A 15,397-nucleotide genomic window follows, 5' to 3' on the forward strand; every position below is an offset into this window, starting at 1 on the left:
GTTCAGCCACTGTGGCTACAGAGCCCCACTATGACAGAAGATTTTGGGTTACAAATAGAAAACATATTTTCTCCTTTCCCCAATATTGCTCCACACATGATGGCTTCCTTATTAGTAATGCATAGAGCCCACGCCTTGGGAGAACAAATTTGATGCCAACACAAATGCTTTCTTATTCCCATGCGTTGCTTTCCAGGCCAAGATCAGTTCTGAAAAGAGCAGTTATTCATTATGCATGTGGTTGCCTTCTTTTCTCCTTCCTTATGTTTCTCCTGACTCCTGGATTTCCTTGTTGTTGTTTTCTGCATTTCAGGTAGTTTTATAACCAAGTACTTCGATGTGAGCTACTTCTGGAGTCTTCGTTCCTCTATATTATGCCATTCTTCTTTTGTTTGTACCAGGCCCTTAAGTATTTAATCATAAATAAATCTGCTACTGTCAGCTTCCTTTAGGAGAAACAGCAGTCTTCCTGGGAAAGACTAGAGAATCTGTCTCATATTGGGCTGACATAATGGGCTCCTAGGGCCAATGGAAGAAAATTAATTTTCATATTATGTCTGTTCTCCTAAGAGCAGGGAAAAAACAGCCTTTATTATTCACTGAGATTTTAAATTAATGCAGACCAGCTTCCTTTCTTGGAGGAAGACAATAGTCAAATTAGTTTTGCTTTAGAAGGTTAATATGAGAAATTAGGTTTGGCTGTCTGGTTTCCAGAGAGTTGAAGATTTGAAGAGAGATGAAGTCTGACAAACAGTGCTGTAGGAAAATGGTAAGAGATGCGGGCTCGATAGTGAGCTCACTGCTGCTTTGCCTGAGGAGAAGTCTGAAGCAGCATGCACAGACATGGAGAGACCGGCAATATAGAGATTCAGGAAAAGGAGAGCCACACATCTGGTTGTTTCTAAAGCTAAGAATCTTACTTACTCCAGAGGTGGAGGCAGAAGGATCAAGATATTAAGGCTGGCCTGAATCCCCTTAGTAAGGTCCTATCGCAATACCAAAATGCAAACCGAAAGTTCTAGGGGTGTGGTCCAAGTAGCGGAGCTCTTGCCCTCTATGCAGACATGAGCAAGTGAGGCAAATGAGCTGAGATCTTAAGAGGACAGTAAACAAATGGGAGTTGGCATTGAAACATGACTGCCCAAAGGGATTTGCTGAAGGCTGCTCACCGTAGGTTTGCCTGTTGTCGTAGGTTGTGCAGGCTGCTACAACAGAATACCTTAATAGTCGCTCGTAATCATCAGAAACTTACCTCTTGCATATTTGGAGGTTGTGAGTCCAAGATTGAGGCACTAGCAGCTTTAGTGTCTGGCAGGAGCCCATTCCTCATATACGGAGCCCTCTAGAACTGTCCTCATGTGGCAGAAGGACAGATGAGGCTCTTTCCACCTCTCATGTAGCAGTGCTCCCCATTTGTTTGTTTTTGTTTTTTTTTTTTTTTGGCCAGTCCTGGGCCTTGGACTCAGGGCCTGAGCACTGTCCCTGGCTTCTTCCCGCTCAAGGCTAGCACTCTGCCACTTGAGCCACAGCGCCGCTTCTGGCCGTTTTCTGTATATGTGGTGCTGGGGAATCGAACCTAGGGCCTCGTGTATCTGAGGCAGGCACTCTTGCCACTAGGCTATATCCCCAGCCCAGTGTGCTTCCCATTTGTGAAGGTGGGGCTCTCCTCACCCAGTCACTCCTCAAACGCCCTCTTTAACTGTCAGATTGGGGACAAAGCTTCACCATTTGAACCCTGGGGGACATGAACATTCAGACCCTAGCACTTGTTAAAGTGTTGTAAAAACCCATCCGTCAGTACAGTACTAATCACTAGAAATGTAACTTCAGTCTAGAGAGTGTGTGTGTATGCACATATTTATATATACATATTTATATATATTCTTTTTTTAGTGGCCATATAAATCAGTGAAATTAATTTGAATATTTTATTTAACCCAGCCTATAAAAAATACTATCCTTTCAACATGCAATCAATATTTAGAATTACCTGCACAGTTTGGTCTTTTCAGTGATGTCTGAAATCTAGGGTGTGTTTCAGTTACCGCGTTATCTCCGTTCATGACCAGCCACATCCCGAGCCACTGTGACTGGTGGCTGCTTATTGCATGATGCAGGTAGGAAACATCTGAAAAAAAAAAAAAACACAGCAAGGGTTTTGTTTTTTATTTTATCTTTAATTTGGCAGTGAATCACAGTAATATAAAGAAAGGTTTTAAAAAGTGTGGAACAAAGGGAGTTCAGAGATTTTTTATTTTTATTTTTAGAAACAGTTATATCAAGGCTATGTGATGTGATTGAAATGTGTCTATTTTAGAGAAATATGTTTAGTATAAGTAAAGGCTTGAGGCATTGCTCAGATGGTAGAGTGCCTGCTTAGGCAAGTGCAAGGCCCTTAGTTCAAATCCTCGTACTGCCAGGAAAAAGAAAAATCAAGATTAGTATAAATAGCTAAAAAGAAAAGGGACGATTTTGTGTGTGTGTGTGTGTGTGTGTGTGTGTGTGTGTGTGTACTCCTGTGTGTCAAATGTTCCTGATGGACTACGTAAAATGAGGAGCTAAAAACTGACCCCCGGGTTTAGCACCCCACGCGTCGTGGTGGCCTTTGGATAAGACTTCTTTGCAGTAGTGAGGATGGGACCCTCTAAGAGATAATGAGAGCAAATAAACAAGACAACAGTAGTCAATTCTGCAGGAGTGGAAGAAAGACAACTTGAAAGTTGTCTTTTGTTTATTTTGATCTGGGAGTTTTTTGTTTTTATTTAAGGAAGCTGTTTATAGTTCACGAATACGATCCAGTAAAGGGGAAGGATTTCAGTGTGAAGAAAGTATGTTCTACTTGAAAAGGAGAAAATCCACACAGGTTATAATAGCAGCCGTCCCACATTTTGAAGAATAGCATGTGAAGAAAGAATCGGGCCCACGTGGTGTGCGGCCTTGGCTGGTCCTCACCTCACAGGGAGCGTGAGGCGCAGTAAATCAGAGGATGCGGCTCATGAAAGAGAACCCCAGCGGGCAGGGCTGCCCCGAGCTGGGATGGCTTTCAGACGCAGCTACATCTTTACTGCTGGGGATGTGAGAGCATCTGGACGTTGCACTCCTGTCCCCCACCTATTTTATGTTGTCGGCACACTTTCGGATCTAACAGCTTTCAGCAGCATACTTGCAAATCGGCCCCAAGCCATGCCTTGCAATAGTGGCTCGTGCCCCAGAATCACAGTGACCTCCAAGTACCTGCAGTTGCCAGCTGTGTTTTTGGATGCCCCAGCACCCTTACTGCCTAGGCAGAAGCGAGTAGTGCTTTAAGGAAGAGCCCTTTTAGACTCAAAAACAACTTTCCCCATGGGTGCCAGGTTCAAATGGTAGGACACCAGCGGAGTAAGCAAGTCCAAACAAGCACGAGGCCCTGAGTTCAAACTCCAGTACTGCTGCTGTAATAATAATAATAATAATAATAATTATTGTTATAGAAGCTCAGGAAAACAAGTAAAAGTAACCCTCCTACATATTGCAATAAAAGTACAGTCCATTTTGGTTGTTTACTGGAGGTCATGCCCTTGTCCCTGCTGACAGGAATCTGCCCCTGGCTCTTACCCTGTGTCACCTCAGCCGGTAGGCTCACAGTCCAGTATGTCAGGTTCTGTAAAGGGCCTATCAGTAGGAATCCATTGCAAGCCACAGAATGTACTTTTCCCTGGTATAAGCAGAAAGGGATGTGATCCTGATACAGGTCATTAGATGCTTTCAGAGCCATCAAAAAGGCTGGAAAGCCAACTCGTGTGAGCTCCCAGGACTGCTCAGTTGTGCTGTCATCAGAAAGGAGACTGCCACTGCACAGCAAGAAGTTAATCCGCGGTCTGGAGACATTGCTCAGTTTTAGAGCGCTTGCCTAGCAGGTGCAAGCCCCTGGGGTTGAGCCGTAGCGCCAAGGGGGCGGGGGGTGGGGGGGAGGAGGCCAAGCAAACAATCTGATCACTCAAGGACCCAGAAGCTGCTGCTGCCATTGCTAGCTGCAGAAACCCTGCCGACTCTTCCCTCATCCCCACTGGTGTCAGCACTCTTCAGAGAGCTGCGCAATTGAGAAGCCGTGAGAGGCTGGGACATGGCATAAGTGTAGGGCACCTGCCTAGCAAGCCCAGGCCCTGAATTCAAACTCCAGGACTGCCCTAGCCCAAATATTTGGGAGGACTGTGGTGGTTAATGCCTGTTAATACCAGCTATGTGAAGGGTGATGATTGAAGGATTGCAGCTGAAGGCCAGCTGGACATAAAGGTTAGCAAAACCCTCTCTGAAAAATAATGAAATCAGGAAGGTTCGTAGAGTACCTTCTTAGCAAGTGTGAGGCCCTGAGTTAAAACCCCAGTGTCTCCACAAGAACAAGAAGCTAGGGGCTGGAAATGTGGCTTAGCGGTAGAGTGCTTGCCTAGCACGCATGAAGCCCTGGGTTGGATTCTTCAGTACCACATAAACAGAAAAAGCGGGAAGTGGCGCTGTGGCTCAAGTGGTAGAGTGAGCAAAAGAAGCTCAGGGACAGTGCCCAGGCCCTGAGTTCAAGCCCCAGAACTGGCAAAAAAAAAAAAAAAAGCAGCTGCTGGCTCCAGTCTCACAGTACTTTGTTACCATCTGCAAAAGCACGGTGACTTCTGGTGACTGCTGGTGCCTCTTTCTCCCTCTGCCTGGCTCAGTTCCAAATCAAAGACTCTAAGAATTGCCTCTGGGGTCTGTGACATCTAAATCCTGTTCTAAATGCTAGCGTTTCCATGTGGGCAAGGTGAAGCCACCACAGAGCGGACCCGGACATGGCTTGCTTCAGTCACTGCCAAAAACAACCCAGACTCACTGGTGGAAAGCTGCTGGGACCCTAGTAAAGGCTCCTGAGTTTGAGAAGGCTGCTGCGCAGCTGGAAACCACTCTGGAGATCCTCTTGTTGGGCAGAGGGGAAGCCTCAGATGAGTAGTTGAAGTGGACTTGCCAGAACTGTTGACCAAAGTGAGCACAGAAGAGCCAACCTTTCCTGTTAGGAGCAGAGCTAAGTATCTCCAGAAGCACTGCCGGCCCTCCACTATTCCCTTTGTCCATCCTTGTGTCCATCCCTGTGTCCATCCCTACATCTATGTCCTGTGTTTATTCCCTGTTCTCCATTCCTTGTGTCCAACCCTGAGTCTGTTTCCTGTGTCCATCCCTATATCTGTGCCCTGTGCCCAATCCCTGTGCCTTGTGTCCATTTCCTGTGTCTGTTCCCTGTGTCCATTTGCTGTATCTATACCCCATGTTCGTTTCCTGCGCCCATTCCCTGTGGCAAGCCTGGCTTGTTCTCTTGCAGTCGGGTTGCCTGTCCCTCTGCATCTGGCCCAGCCCCCATCAGAGACTGCTGAAGCAATGGAGCAGAGTGCTCATCTCCTCTTCGTTGTGACCAGATACTTGACCAAAGCAACTTAGAGGGGAGAATTCTCTTCTATTTTAGCTGCCAGTTTCAGAGTTCTGTCCTTGCTTGTTTGGCTCCGTGTGCTTGGGCAGAACGTCTTGGCAACTGAAGCACATGATGGCGGAGCTACTTCATCTCATAGTGTACAGGAAGCAGACAGTGAGATGTGCCAGGATAACCTTCAAAGACGCGTCTCACACTGACCTACTCCCCCGACCTGGCCCCGCCTTCTGGTTTCTACAACTTCCCAGAAGAGTTCCATCATCTGAGGCCCAGGCACTCGGTTCAGTGCATGAGCCTGCGGAGGACATTATATATTCACACCATAACAGGCATCAGTGCATGAGCCTGCGGAGGACATCATATGTTCAAACCATAATAGGCAGTCTGACCCAGGCCACCAGTAACTTCCTGACATGTTCTCTCTATTCCAAACGGATATTTGGCCCATGTTTTCAGCACTAAGGTAGCCATTCAAATATTCCCAAGGTGCCTCTGGGCACTGAGTGCATGCTGTGAACAGACATGGACCACTCACCAGTAGACAAATGCATGAGCAGCATGGCTTCTGTATGGGGTCAGCACTATGTGTGGGAGCAGAGAGAAGTGCGGCGTCCGCTGCTGCCCTGGCTCTGCTCACTTGACGGCTGTCATTCCAGGCCTCCAAAGATGAGCTTGGCTTGAAGCCCTGTGCGAGTTTCAGTCTCTGCACAAGATCATGGTGCTGATGGGTGGATGTGGCTCCCCAAATTCCCTCAGGTTCCTTACAGTACCACCGAAGGTCAGGAATTAATGTCGGGGCGTCTCCTGGAGGGGCAGAATTGCAGTCTTGCTGCCTTGTATGTCGTTTTGCTGCCCTGGGGGAGATCTGCCTACCACCATTGGAGACGCTGCTTGTCATCTTGCACCCCCTCTTGGGCCCTCGCCAGCTCCGGCCATGACTAGTGTAGCTGTGGAATGGCATCTGGAGCTCCCTGATGACCTCAGTGGACCACTGCTGCTCCTGGAGGTCATTCACATGCCTCCCCACCCCCATCATTCTAGACTCACAACACTGAGCTTCAAGGCACACGAAGGCCTTGCAGGATTTGTCAGAGAAAACGGTCCTGAAGGTTGCCCTCAGTCTGACAGGAGCACCTTCTGTAGAAGGTTTGCTGAAGGAGCCCCTCATCTGTCTACCACCATTCCCCCAAAAGCCTTCTTCCTGCCCTGACTAGGATCTTTGCCTGTTCTGTGGTTTGACCTGTTGTTTTCTTCATCCTCATGTTGCTGACAGTCGCATATGGGTGCCGTGCTAGTTGATTCTGCATGTTCATCTAGCAACTGAGCCCACATTCACTGGTTCACTAATAACAGAATTGTCTTGACCCCTGCCCTCTGGCTTCAGCTGAAGTACTCAGATCTCAACCTTCTAAGTAGCTGGGATTACAGGTGTAAGCCACCGGTGCCTAGCACCCCCTGTTTGTTTGTTTTTTAAAGGAAACAATTTATTCTGAACCACACATGAGTGTCCAAAACTTGAGAAGATGGACCCAAGTTATCCGCATGATGTGTTCCCACTTTTTATTTTTATTTTTCCACTTCCAAGTAACAGGATTTTGTTGGTTGCTTGTCTGTCACTTAAGGTAGAGGTGAGTGAGGACATTGCTAATTGGCTTGGAAAATCACTCCAATTGAAGGAGCAGGAATGCCTCCTGCCTAACAATGCTTCAAACCATCCCTTCCCGCCTTCCTCACTATGCAAGTCAAGAAAGAGCAGTCGGGTCTCAAGAATTCATTTCTTAATTGATTCCATGAACAATCTAATTTCCCATTCAACAAGTATTTGCTGTTTACATTATATGCCATTACTCTTGCAATGTGGGGCTGGCTTCTTTTTGTCTCCAGTGTTGGCAGTCCTTGAATATTTTAGCTGAAAATTAGATGAACCAAGTATTGCCGGACAGTCACAATGACTATTAAATCCCTCCTCATATCCTCCAAAAGCATTTTAGGCTTAGCTTCCCTTACTGACTCATTACTGCCTTTTTTCTGAGTAAGTTTATGATTGTTTAAATCGTCATATATCTTTAAATCTTTATTAGTCCACCTTTTCATTATGATCACAAAACACCACAGGATGGATACATTTGTGAAAGAAAATAGATTTACATGACTCACAGTTCTGGTCAAAGGGTGAGGGGCTAAATGGTAATGACCCCTTGCTGGCAGAGCCGTGTGTGTGTGTGTGTGTGTGTGTGTGTGTGTGTGTGTGTGTTATGCATTTGAGTATGCATGTGAGCACACACTCCTCTGATCTCTCTTCTAGCAAGGCCACCAGGATCCAATCATAGAGACCAACCCTAATGACTTCATTGGATCCTAATAACCTTCCAAGGGTCCCACCTCTAAGCACCAGAGTTGGCTTAAGTTTCTGCCCTCTTGATACCTTATAAAAGAGATTATATCTCACTACAGGGACCCATGCAAACCATACTGAAATCATAACACGATCCCGCTGCCTTGGCTCTGGGGGTGGCGTAGCTTATCGTTGAGGGGCATCATAGGACTTGAACTGACCTGGGATAGTGCCTGCCTCCAGGCTCCAGAGCACCACTCTGCAGGCTGGTTGTGATATCACCTCAGTGGGCACCTGGGTCTCAGGAGAGCCTTGGTATCTCCTCCTCCAGTGCTTAAAAAGAGGCTGCCCTTGGGGAGGGAGTCAGGCGGGGCTGTGGCCGCCTGCGTGCTTCTGTGGTTCTCAGCACCTCTCCCACCTCCTTCTGCTTCAGCACAGCACCCCAGCCTCCAGGCCCACTGATGGAGCCGCTCACCAAGGGGTCCTGTGGAAGTCAGATGGCACAAACCCTTCTCTGGAAAGCAAAGTCATCTCTCTCCTTTGGCATCCAGCCCCTACAGACGTGGCCAACGAAAGACCCTGAACTAGAGTCCCAGGTCAACCTGTAAGTAAGTAAAAGAAGCAGCCTCTCAGCTCGGGGGTGGAGGGCGGGTGACATTCCTCTTTATTATGTCTTAGTTACATATTTGGCAATATTCACTGGGTACCTACTCTGGCCAGACCCTGTGTCAAGATGAGCAAATCAAATTCAGTGCCTGTCCTGGGGGACTTTTCCATGCCCCAGGCAGCCAGCCACTAATCAAGCAATGATTTGGGAAATACTTACAGAATGCCTTTGTGTATCAGCAACATACTGCTGTGCAGGAGAGGATGTTTTCCTTACCCTTGCTATTCCGGTGGTATGAAGAGCTTGACTGTCCTGGGACAGCAGTTCCCCTGGCCACCGCCCAACAGCAGTCTGCCCCTCCCAGACCCCACTCTACCACAAGAGGCTTGTTCCAGCGTTTGAACTTGGAGGAAGGAATAGGAAGTTTATTTGGCTGCAGGACTCAGCCTCCTCGCCAACCACAACAAAAATGCTGATAGTAAGGAAATGCATGCTTTTATTCAGACTTTAACTTAGTGCCTACTATCCCTAACTCTTAACTGATTCCATACACAGGGAAGAGTGGTTGATTTGTTGGTAAGCACTCAGTGTTCCAACCATTGTGAGATGGGTGGATTTGGAGGAGTACTCTTTGCTTAGCTTTCTTTGTGTTTCCTTGTTCTCTCCCATCTTTATCAATAGAATCCTTCACACATAGAAAGTGCTGACTAAATATTTGTTAGGTGTAAGTTAAGAGTAATCGGGCAAAGATGCCAGCTGGAAGCCTTCCGCAACAAGGAAGGTCTGCCTAAAACAGTGGAAATGGAAAGAAGGAGCAAGACACTGAAATAAGTGGGATTCTGCAAATATTCTCATGGGCAAAGTGGTGTGTGCAGGGTTATACATTGCAGAATTCTTAGTGTAGCAAATAGTGAAAAACCATTTAATTAAATGGCTTGATTATATAAAATATGATATAGATACACAAATAGAATACTATGAAGCCATAAGAGAGAATACAGGAGCTCTTTTTTGGTGGTGACTTTTCCTTGGAAAGATACCAAGACACAAGTGCAGTTATTCCCATTAGCATGGAGGATGGCTTCCAGGACCCTTCACCTCTGCAGATATAAAACAGCATAGACTACACTTATCTTCCCACATCGTCTGTGGTTTACTTACACTCCCTAACACAACGTAAGTGCGCTTCTGGTATTTTTTATACTGTGTTGTTTAGGGAATATTGGCAAGGAACAAGTCTGTATGTGCTCAGTACAGGTGCAAATCTTAAATGTATTTTTGATCTTTGGCTGGTTGAATCTGCAGATGTGGAAGCCTGTAGATACAGAGGGCAAACGTGTTTGTGTAAGGAAAGGGGGAAGGTGAACGCACAGTTCTCCTTTGTGAGTGCATGCACCATCTCTAGAGGATACGCAAGAAACAATCCAGGTTTCCTGTGGGGAGAGGAAATGGGAGCCGTTGGGCAGGACAGAGGCAGCCTCGTTTTGAAACAAGTGATGTGTCGTCCTTGGAAGAGTGAGGTTCAGATGCACAGACACACCTGCAGTTTTCCAGAATGACACTGTGGACGGAGGCCTGGTGACTGGTTAGCGGTTGACGTGAGAGAGGGCTTAGGAGATGATCTTTAAATCCAAGAGGCTGGAAAGAGGGGTAGACCTGCTAACAGAGTTAGGAGTGAGTCTAATTTGGGACTTCATGTATTTGGGGGCTGCTCTGGTGTTCACGTACGTATGTCTACCAGTTGCTGGACTGGGGAGAAAACCTGAGTAGGAGGTTTGATGCAGGGCAGTGAGGGCCCCAGGGAGACAGAGCAAAGGGAGCATCTCTCTTCAAGGCGGGATTCAGGGTGATGTGCGGTGGACTATGAGGCGCACGAAGAAGACTCACTTGTTGTTCTGTGTGACCTAAAAGCAGGTGGAAGATGAGCTCGCTGTCTGCAAGGACATCCTGGCCCCTTTCTGGATGTTCTGGTCTCTGCGGAGGCCCTGCGGGAATAACCCCCAGGTGTACTGTTTGCTCTCTCACCATTACTAAGAATGGAGTTCCTTTGACCATTGGAGTCTTCAGTGCTTTCCAATTTTGTATTCCATGAGGACCAGCAACCCACTTGTGTTCTCACCTCACTCTCCATACGGCACAGAACACTGTAAGGGCATGCTATAAATAGTTATCAGAGACTGGTGCTTTGTAATCAGGGCTTTTAACAAGCGGAAGGCCCTGCCCTGCCGTACCCTGCCCTGCCCTAAATTCACCTTCGTTGACACACATTTCTACTAAGCCCCACTTTGGCCTTGGACCCAAGCTGGTTGTTCTTTCTGTTGTCTAACTTGTTCTTAGGTTTAACATCATGGCCTCCTCTATTTCTGCACCCTGGGTTCATCTATTAGTCCTCTCTCTGGAGTCGAGCCCGCCTCCTCTCCTCACCCCAGAGTGCCCTGAGTCTCATGGTTTCCCTTGCTTAGGAGACACTTTGGGGACCTGGCTCAGTCAGTAGAGCACTAGCCAGTGAGACAAAGCATCAGGTACCAAGTTTGTGTTCCAGTCTTGGGCCTTAAAAGAAGAGACTCTTTCAGAATCAGAGCAGTTCAGAGAGCAAACATTTTAGGAAATCTTTAAAAAATATAGTTCAACCTTAAAAACACTGTGAAAGAGTCAGTGTTTTTCTGGCAGTGCAGGTACGCTGAGTGTGCCTAGAGGAAATTGGAGCAGGAGCCAGCACGGAGTAGATTCAACCGGTCCGCAGACTTAGAGCTAACGGAGAAATCATTGAAAAAGTAGCCTAGGAGCTTCTCCCTCTCCTGGGTCATCTCAAAGCAAGATTCATTCAGTTCCACAGCGATTATTTGCATGTTTAAGACTAAAGTTTTCACATATTGGTATTAGCTATAAAAGGATCTCAGTACCCACTTTAGCATAAGGATTGTTTTAAGCTGAAGGCAATTGAAGACCAAGAAACAGGGAAGCTTGGCCTCCCTCACCCCCCACCCGTCTACTGAATTGCTTGAGGGACGCTCTTCCCCCCTCCCATACCAAGAGAATTTCTGTTTTTACTGGAGACCGAAAAAGCAGCAGGTGACAATGCCAGAAAAACCTTCTAAACAGCCCTTGCCCCAGAGTCACCTTCCCAGAAGTTGTGCAGTGTAAGTAGAGGCCCCGCCCCTTCCCCTTTGTCTACTCCCCCACAATTTATCACCCCTTGTGAAATTAACGTATAAAACCCGTTTATCTTCTGAGGATCCTCCAAACATGTAAAGTTAAGAATAGAATCTGAGCACTGGTGGCTCACGCCTGTAAGGAGCTACTCAGGAGGATGAGATCTGAGGGATTACATTTTTAAGCCAGCTCAGGCAGGCAAGTCTTATAGCCAAATAGGCACTAAAAACCCCACACATAGAGCTGTGGCTCAAGTGATAGAGCACTAGCATTGAGAAAGAAAAAAAACCCAAAAAACTCAAGGACAGTGCCCAGGCCCTGGGTTCAAGCCCCAGGACTGGCACAAAAAGAAAAAGGATAATGTGTTCTTTTCTTCCTGTTAGTATGTCTTTTGCCAGTTTAATTTGCAGGTTTCAAGTGCAGGAATTAAGAGGGTAGGAGAAAAGATTTTTCTTCCTTGACAACTACGTACCCAAAGTGAGAACATTTTAGACTATAGCAAATGCTAGCGTTTGGTTTTCCAGGAGACTTTTTTTCCTCCTCTGTGTGGCTGCTCAGGTGCGTGGCATCCTGAGGAGTGCAGATGCACGGCGCCCGTCGCTTCACTGTTTACTGTGCTCACACCAGACACCAGTAAGCGTGTTGTATGCCTCTTCTCATTGTGGCCACCAGGAAGGTGCCATCACCACTGACATTTGTGGAATTAATTCATCCACTAAGCCCCGTTTTACAGTCTTCAGCACTAGGGCTGGTAATTCTTGCCAAAGGGCTAGGAATGAATTACTGATGGGTTAAATAAGTATCAGACAATCCCTGTGCACATGGGAGTTCTCGGAACATTTTAGTTCCCTTTTATGTTACTTCTGTGTGATGTCTCATATTTTTCCTTGCTGAACTGTACTTTGCACAGAGTACAGTGCAGGGAGCTGAAGAGAAGGGCTGGGTGCTGGGTGCGCTCTGACAACTGCCGTTGATCAAGTGCCATGTCAGGAGACCCTTAAGTGTGTCCATTGAAGGGCACCAATCTGTAGACTTAGGAAAGGCCAACTTCACTGGGAACTGACAGCTAGTGAGCTCTTTTGCACGCTCACTGTGATGGCTCCCACAGCATTTTCTCTATTCATTCTTGTTCCTGGCATTGTATTGGAATCATCTTCTTGAGATTAACCAGAGACAACACCTGCAGTATTTCTGTCTGACTCAAAAACAAAAAATTTCATGGCTGCTCTGCAGTGCAGCTCCCCTTAGCCATCAGTGGAGTGTGAGCCCAGGGATTGTCTCTCCAGCCCTGACCCTGCAGGAAGCTTTCAGTGGTCTGTGTGTTGTGTTTGTCCTGTCCCTTCCTGAGGCACATCCCTGGTGTCTCACCCTCCTGTGCCACTCCCAGCCTCCTGTGAAGAAGACATGTAGGCCAGGTGAGGTGGGTCACACCTATAATACCAGCCGTGCAGGAAGCCATCCATAGCTAGGATCACTGTCCCTGGTCAGCTCTGGGCAAAAACACAGGACACTATTAAAAAAAAAAAAAAAAGGCAGGCATCGGTGGCTCATGCCTATAATCCTAGCTACTCAGAAGGCTGAGACCTGAGGATCATGGTTCAAAGCCAGCCCAGGCAGGAAAGTCCACAAGACTCATCTCCAGTTAACCACCAGAAAACCAGAAGTGGCGCTGTGGCTCAAGTGGTAGAGCACTAGCCTTGAGCTGAAGAGCTCAGGGACGGCACCCAGGCTGAGTTCAAGCCCCATGACTGACAGAGGGAGGAGGGAGGGAGGGAGGGAGGGAGGGAAAAAGGAAGGAAAGGAAATGGAAGAAAAGAAAACACAAAATGGTGCTGGGTGTGTATGGGTCAAGGGACAAAGCATCTGCTCAGCAAGCACAGGATTGTGAGTTCAAAACCCAGCAAATAAAAGAAGGGGAACCCTAGAGGACATGATGGCTCTGAGGAATTGGAAGGACTTTCCTGTACAGTAAAGTTTATTTTCTGTGACTCCAAACGGTTGGCCCTCTTGCTCACCCACTCATTCACTAAAACCCTCCCAAGATCCACCTCTGTACAGGCATTATGTCAGACACCAAGGACTCAGCCTGGACTAGCAGGAAACCTACTGTCACAAGGCTAAGCTCTGGCGAGAGGCAGGTGTCAGCCAAATCCCTCTTTGATTCCTAGTCTTAGGGAGAGGAAGGGGAGGTGTGGAGAGGACATACCTGGAGGCCTAAGGTGAGCCACACATCGAGACAAGGAAGAGACAAGAAGGCGGTGCGGCTGGAGGCCTGGAAGAGCCGGTGTGGAGCCAGACGAGACAGGTGGCCGGGGGGCGTCTTAGCGATGGTGAGGAAGTAAAGGAAAGGGTGTAGATGTAGGACCAGCTGGCGGAAATTAAACTGTGATGGATTTCAACTTGTTATAGGAGGGAGGGAGAGGGGAACCTTGCTCAATAGGAGAGGCTGGAGAGCGATTTTTCAAGTATCCAATAGAGGATACCCTGGCACAAATAACAGGTGGTCTCCAGATGGGCCTCCATCTCTAGACGTGGAAGTTTCCAGAAGTCTCTTTCCAGCTCATGAAGGAGGTGGCGATGGGATGGCTTCCTGGAGCTCTGTAGAGGAAATGCCTGCCGTTGGCATCAGAGGAGAAGTGGGCCCACCCGCGCCCTCGCCTCCGGGGCTGGCTGTGGCAGGAGCGCTGATGGAGGGCGGTGGAGGATATTTTTGCTAAAATTACAGGTGCGCAGATTCTACCCCTGCAGATGCCGTGGAGAGGTCTGCAGTGGGAAGGAGGCATTTACATATTTGGGTGAAAAAAACTCAGAAAGCAAACTCGAAAGCTTTTGCAGGGAACAAGTGAGATTATCTTTATGGTGGTGAAGGGCTTTGCAAATCAAAACAAAGTCCTTAATGGAAAAGATTGAAAACAGGAGCATTAGGATTTAAGATTTTTCTACATGTTCAAAGATATCAAGAACCCTGGAAGAAGACTTCTAGAATTTATTAACCAAAAATGATTGGTATTGAGAATATATAAATCTTACAAGTCTATTAGGACAAAATACCAATAAGAAACTAAAAAGGGGGCTGGGAATGTGGCTTAGTGGTAGAGTGCTTGCCCAGCATGCATGAAGCCCTGGGTTCCATTCCTCAGCACCACATAAACAGAAAAAGCAGAAGTGGCACTGTGGCTCAAGAGGTAGAGTGCTAGCCTTGAGCAAAAGAAGCCAGGGACAATGCTCAGGCCCTGAGTTCAAGCCCCAAGACTGGTTAAAAAAAAAAAGTAAAAAGGGGAGGACAAAGGCTTTGGAACAGGCAGGTCATGGAAAAGAAAGACCAAATGGCCGAGGGCATGGGATTGGCTGTCCCCTGACCTGTGAAGGGGACATCAGTTCAGATCACACACCCATGAGGCTCGCTTCACACTGGCAAACACCAATGTCTGATGATACCAAGGGCTGGCTAGGATGTGGAGCTGACAAGGCATGAACTGCCAAGAGAAAAGCAAACTGGAAAGCAAACTGGTCCCTAGATGGGAAAAGAAGCAAGGTACACATGAGCCTTGAGTCTCACTTCCGAGTCCATACCTTAGGAAGGCACTTACTCCTGTACTTGAAGGGACACTTAAAAGGATATTTATGATAGCATTGTTTTAAAATTGGGGCCAAGCATGATAGTTCATGTCTGTGATCCCAGCTGCTCTAGAGGCAGAAACTAAGAGGATCACAGTTCAAGGCCAGCCCAAGGAAAAAATCAAGACCTCAGTTTCACCCAATAAGCTGGGCATGGTGGTGTACATCTGTAATATCAGTGACATGGAGGGAAGAGGTAGGAAGTTTACCGTCCAAGGCAAGCTCCAGGCAAAAGCAAGAGAACCTATCCAAAACA

At 47.3% G+C, this 15,397-nt stretch overlaps 1 protein-coding gene across 3 annotated transcripts in view; it reads left to right on the forward strand.

Moving 5' to 3' along the window:
* The window catches only part of Garnl3 (GTPase activating Rap/RanGAP domain like 3), a 125,772-nt gene that overhangs the window by 5,804 nt on the left and 104,571 nt on the right, over positions 1 to 15,397 (forward strand). For 2 of the 3 annotated variants that reach the window (XM_048343224.1, XM_048343235.1), the window contains exon 2: positions 8,197 to 8,367. In XM_048343224.1, the coding sequence (XP_048199181.1) occupies positions 8,197 to 8,367 (171 nt within the window). Of the gene's footprint in view, positions 1 to 8,196; positions 8,372 to 15,397 lie in introns of those variants that run through there. The other variant, XM_048343243.1, reaches the window with a different exon arrangement.

The sequence above is a fragment of the Perognathus longimembris genome, chromosome 1 (assembly GCF_023159225.1).
Source record: "Perognathus longimembris pacificus isolate PPM17 chromosome 1, ASM2315922v1, whole genome shotgun sequence".
Classification (NCBI taxonomy): domain Eukaryota; kingdom Metazoa; phylum Chordata; class Mammalia; order Rodentia; family Heteromyidae; genus Perognathus; species Perognathus longimembris.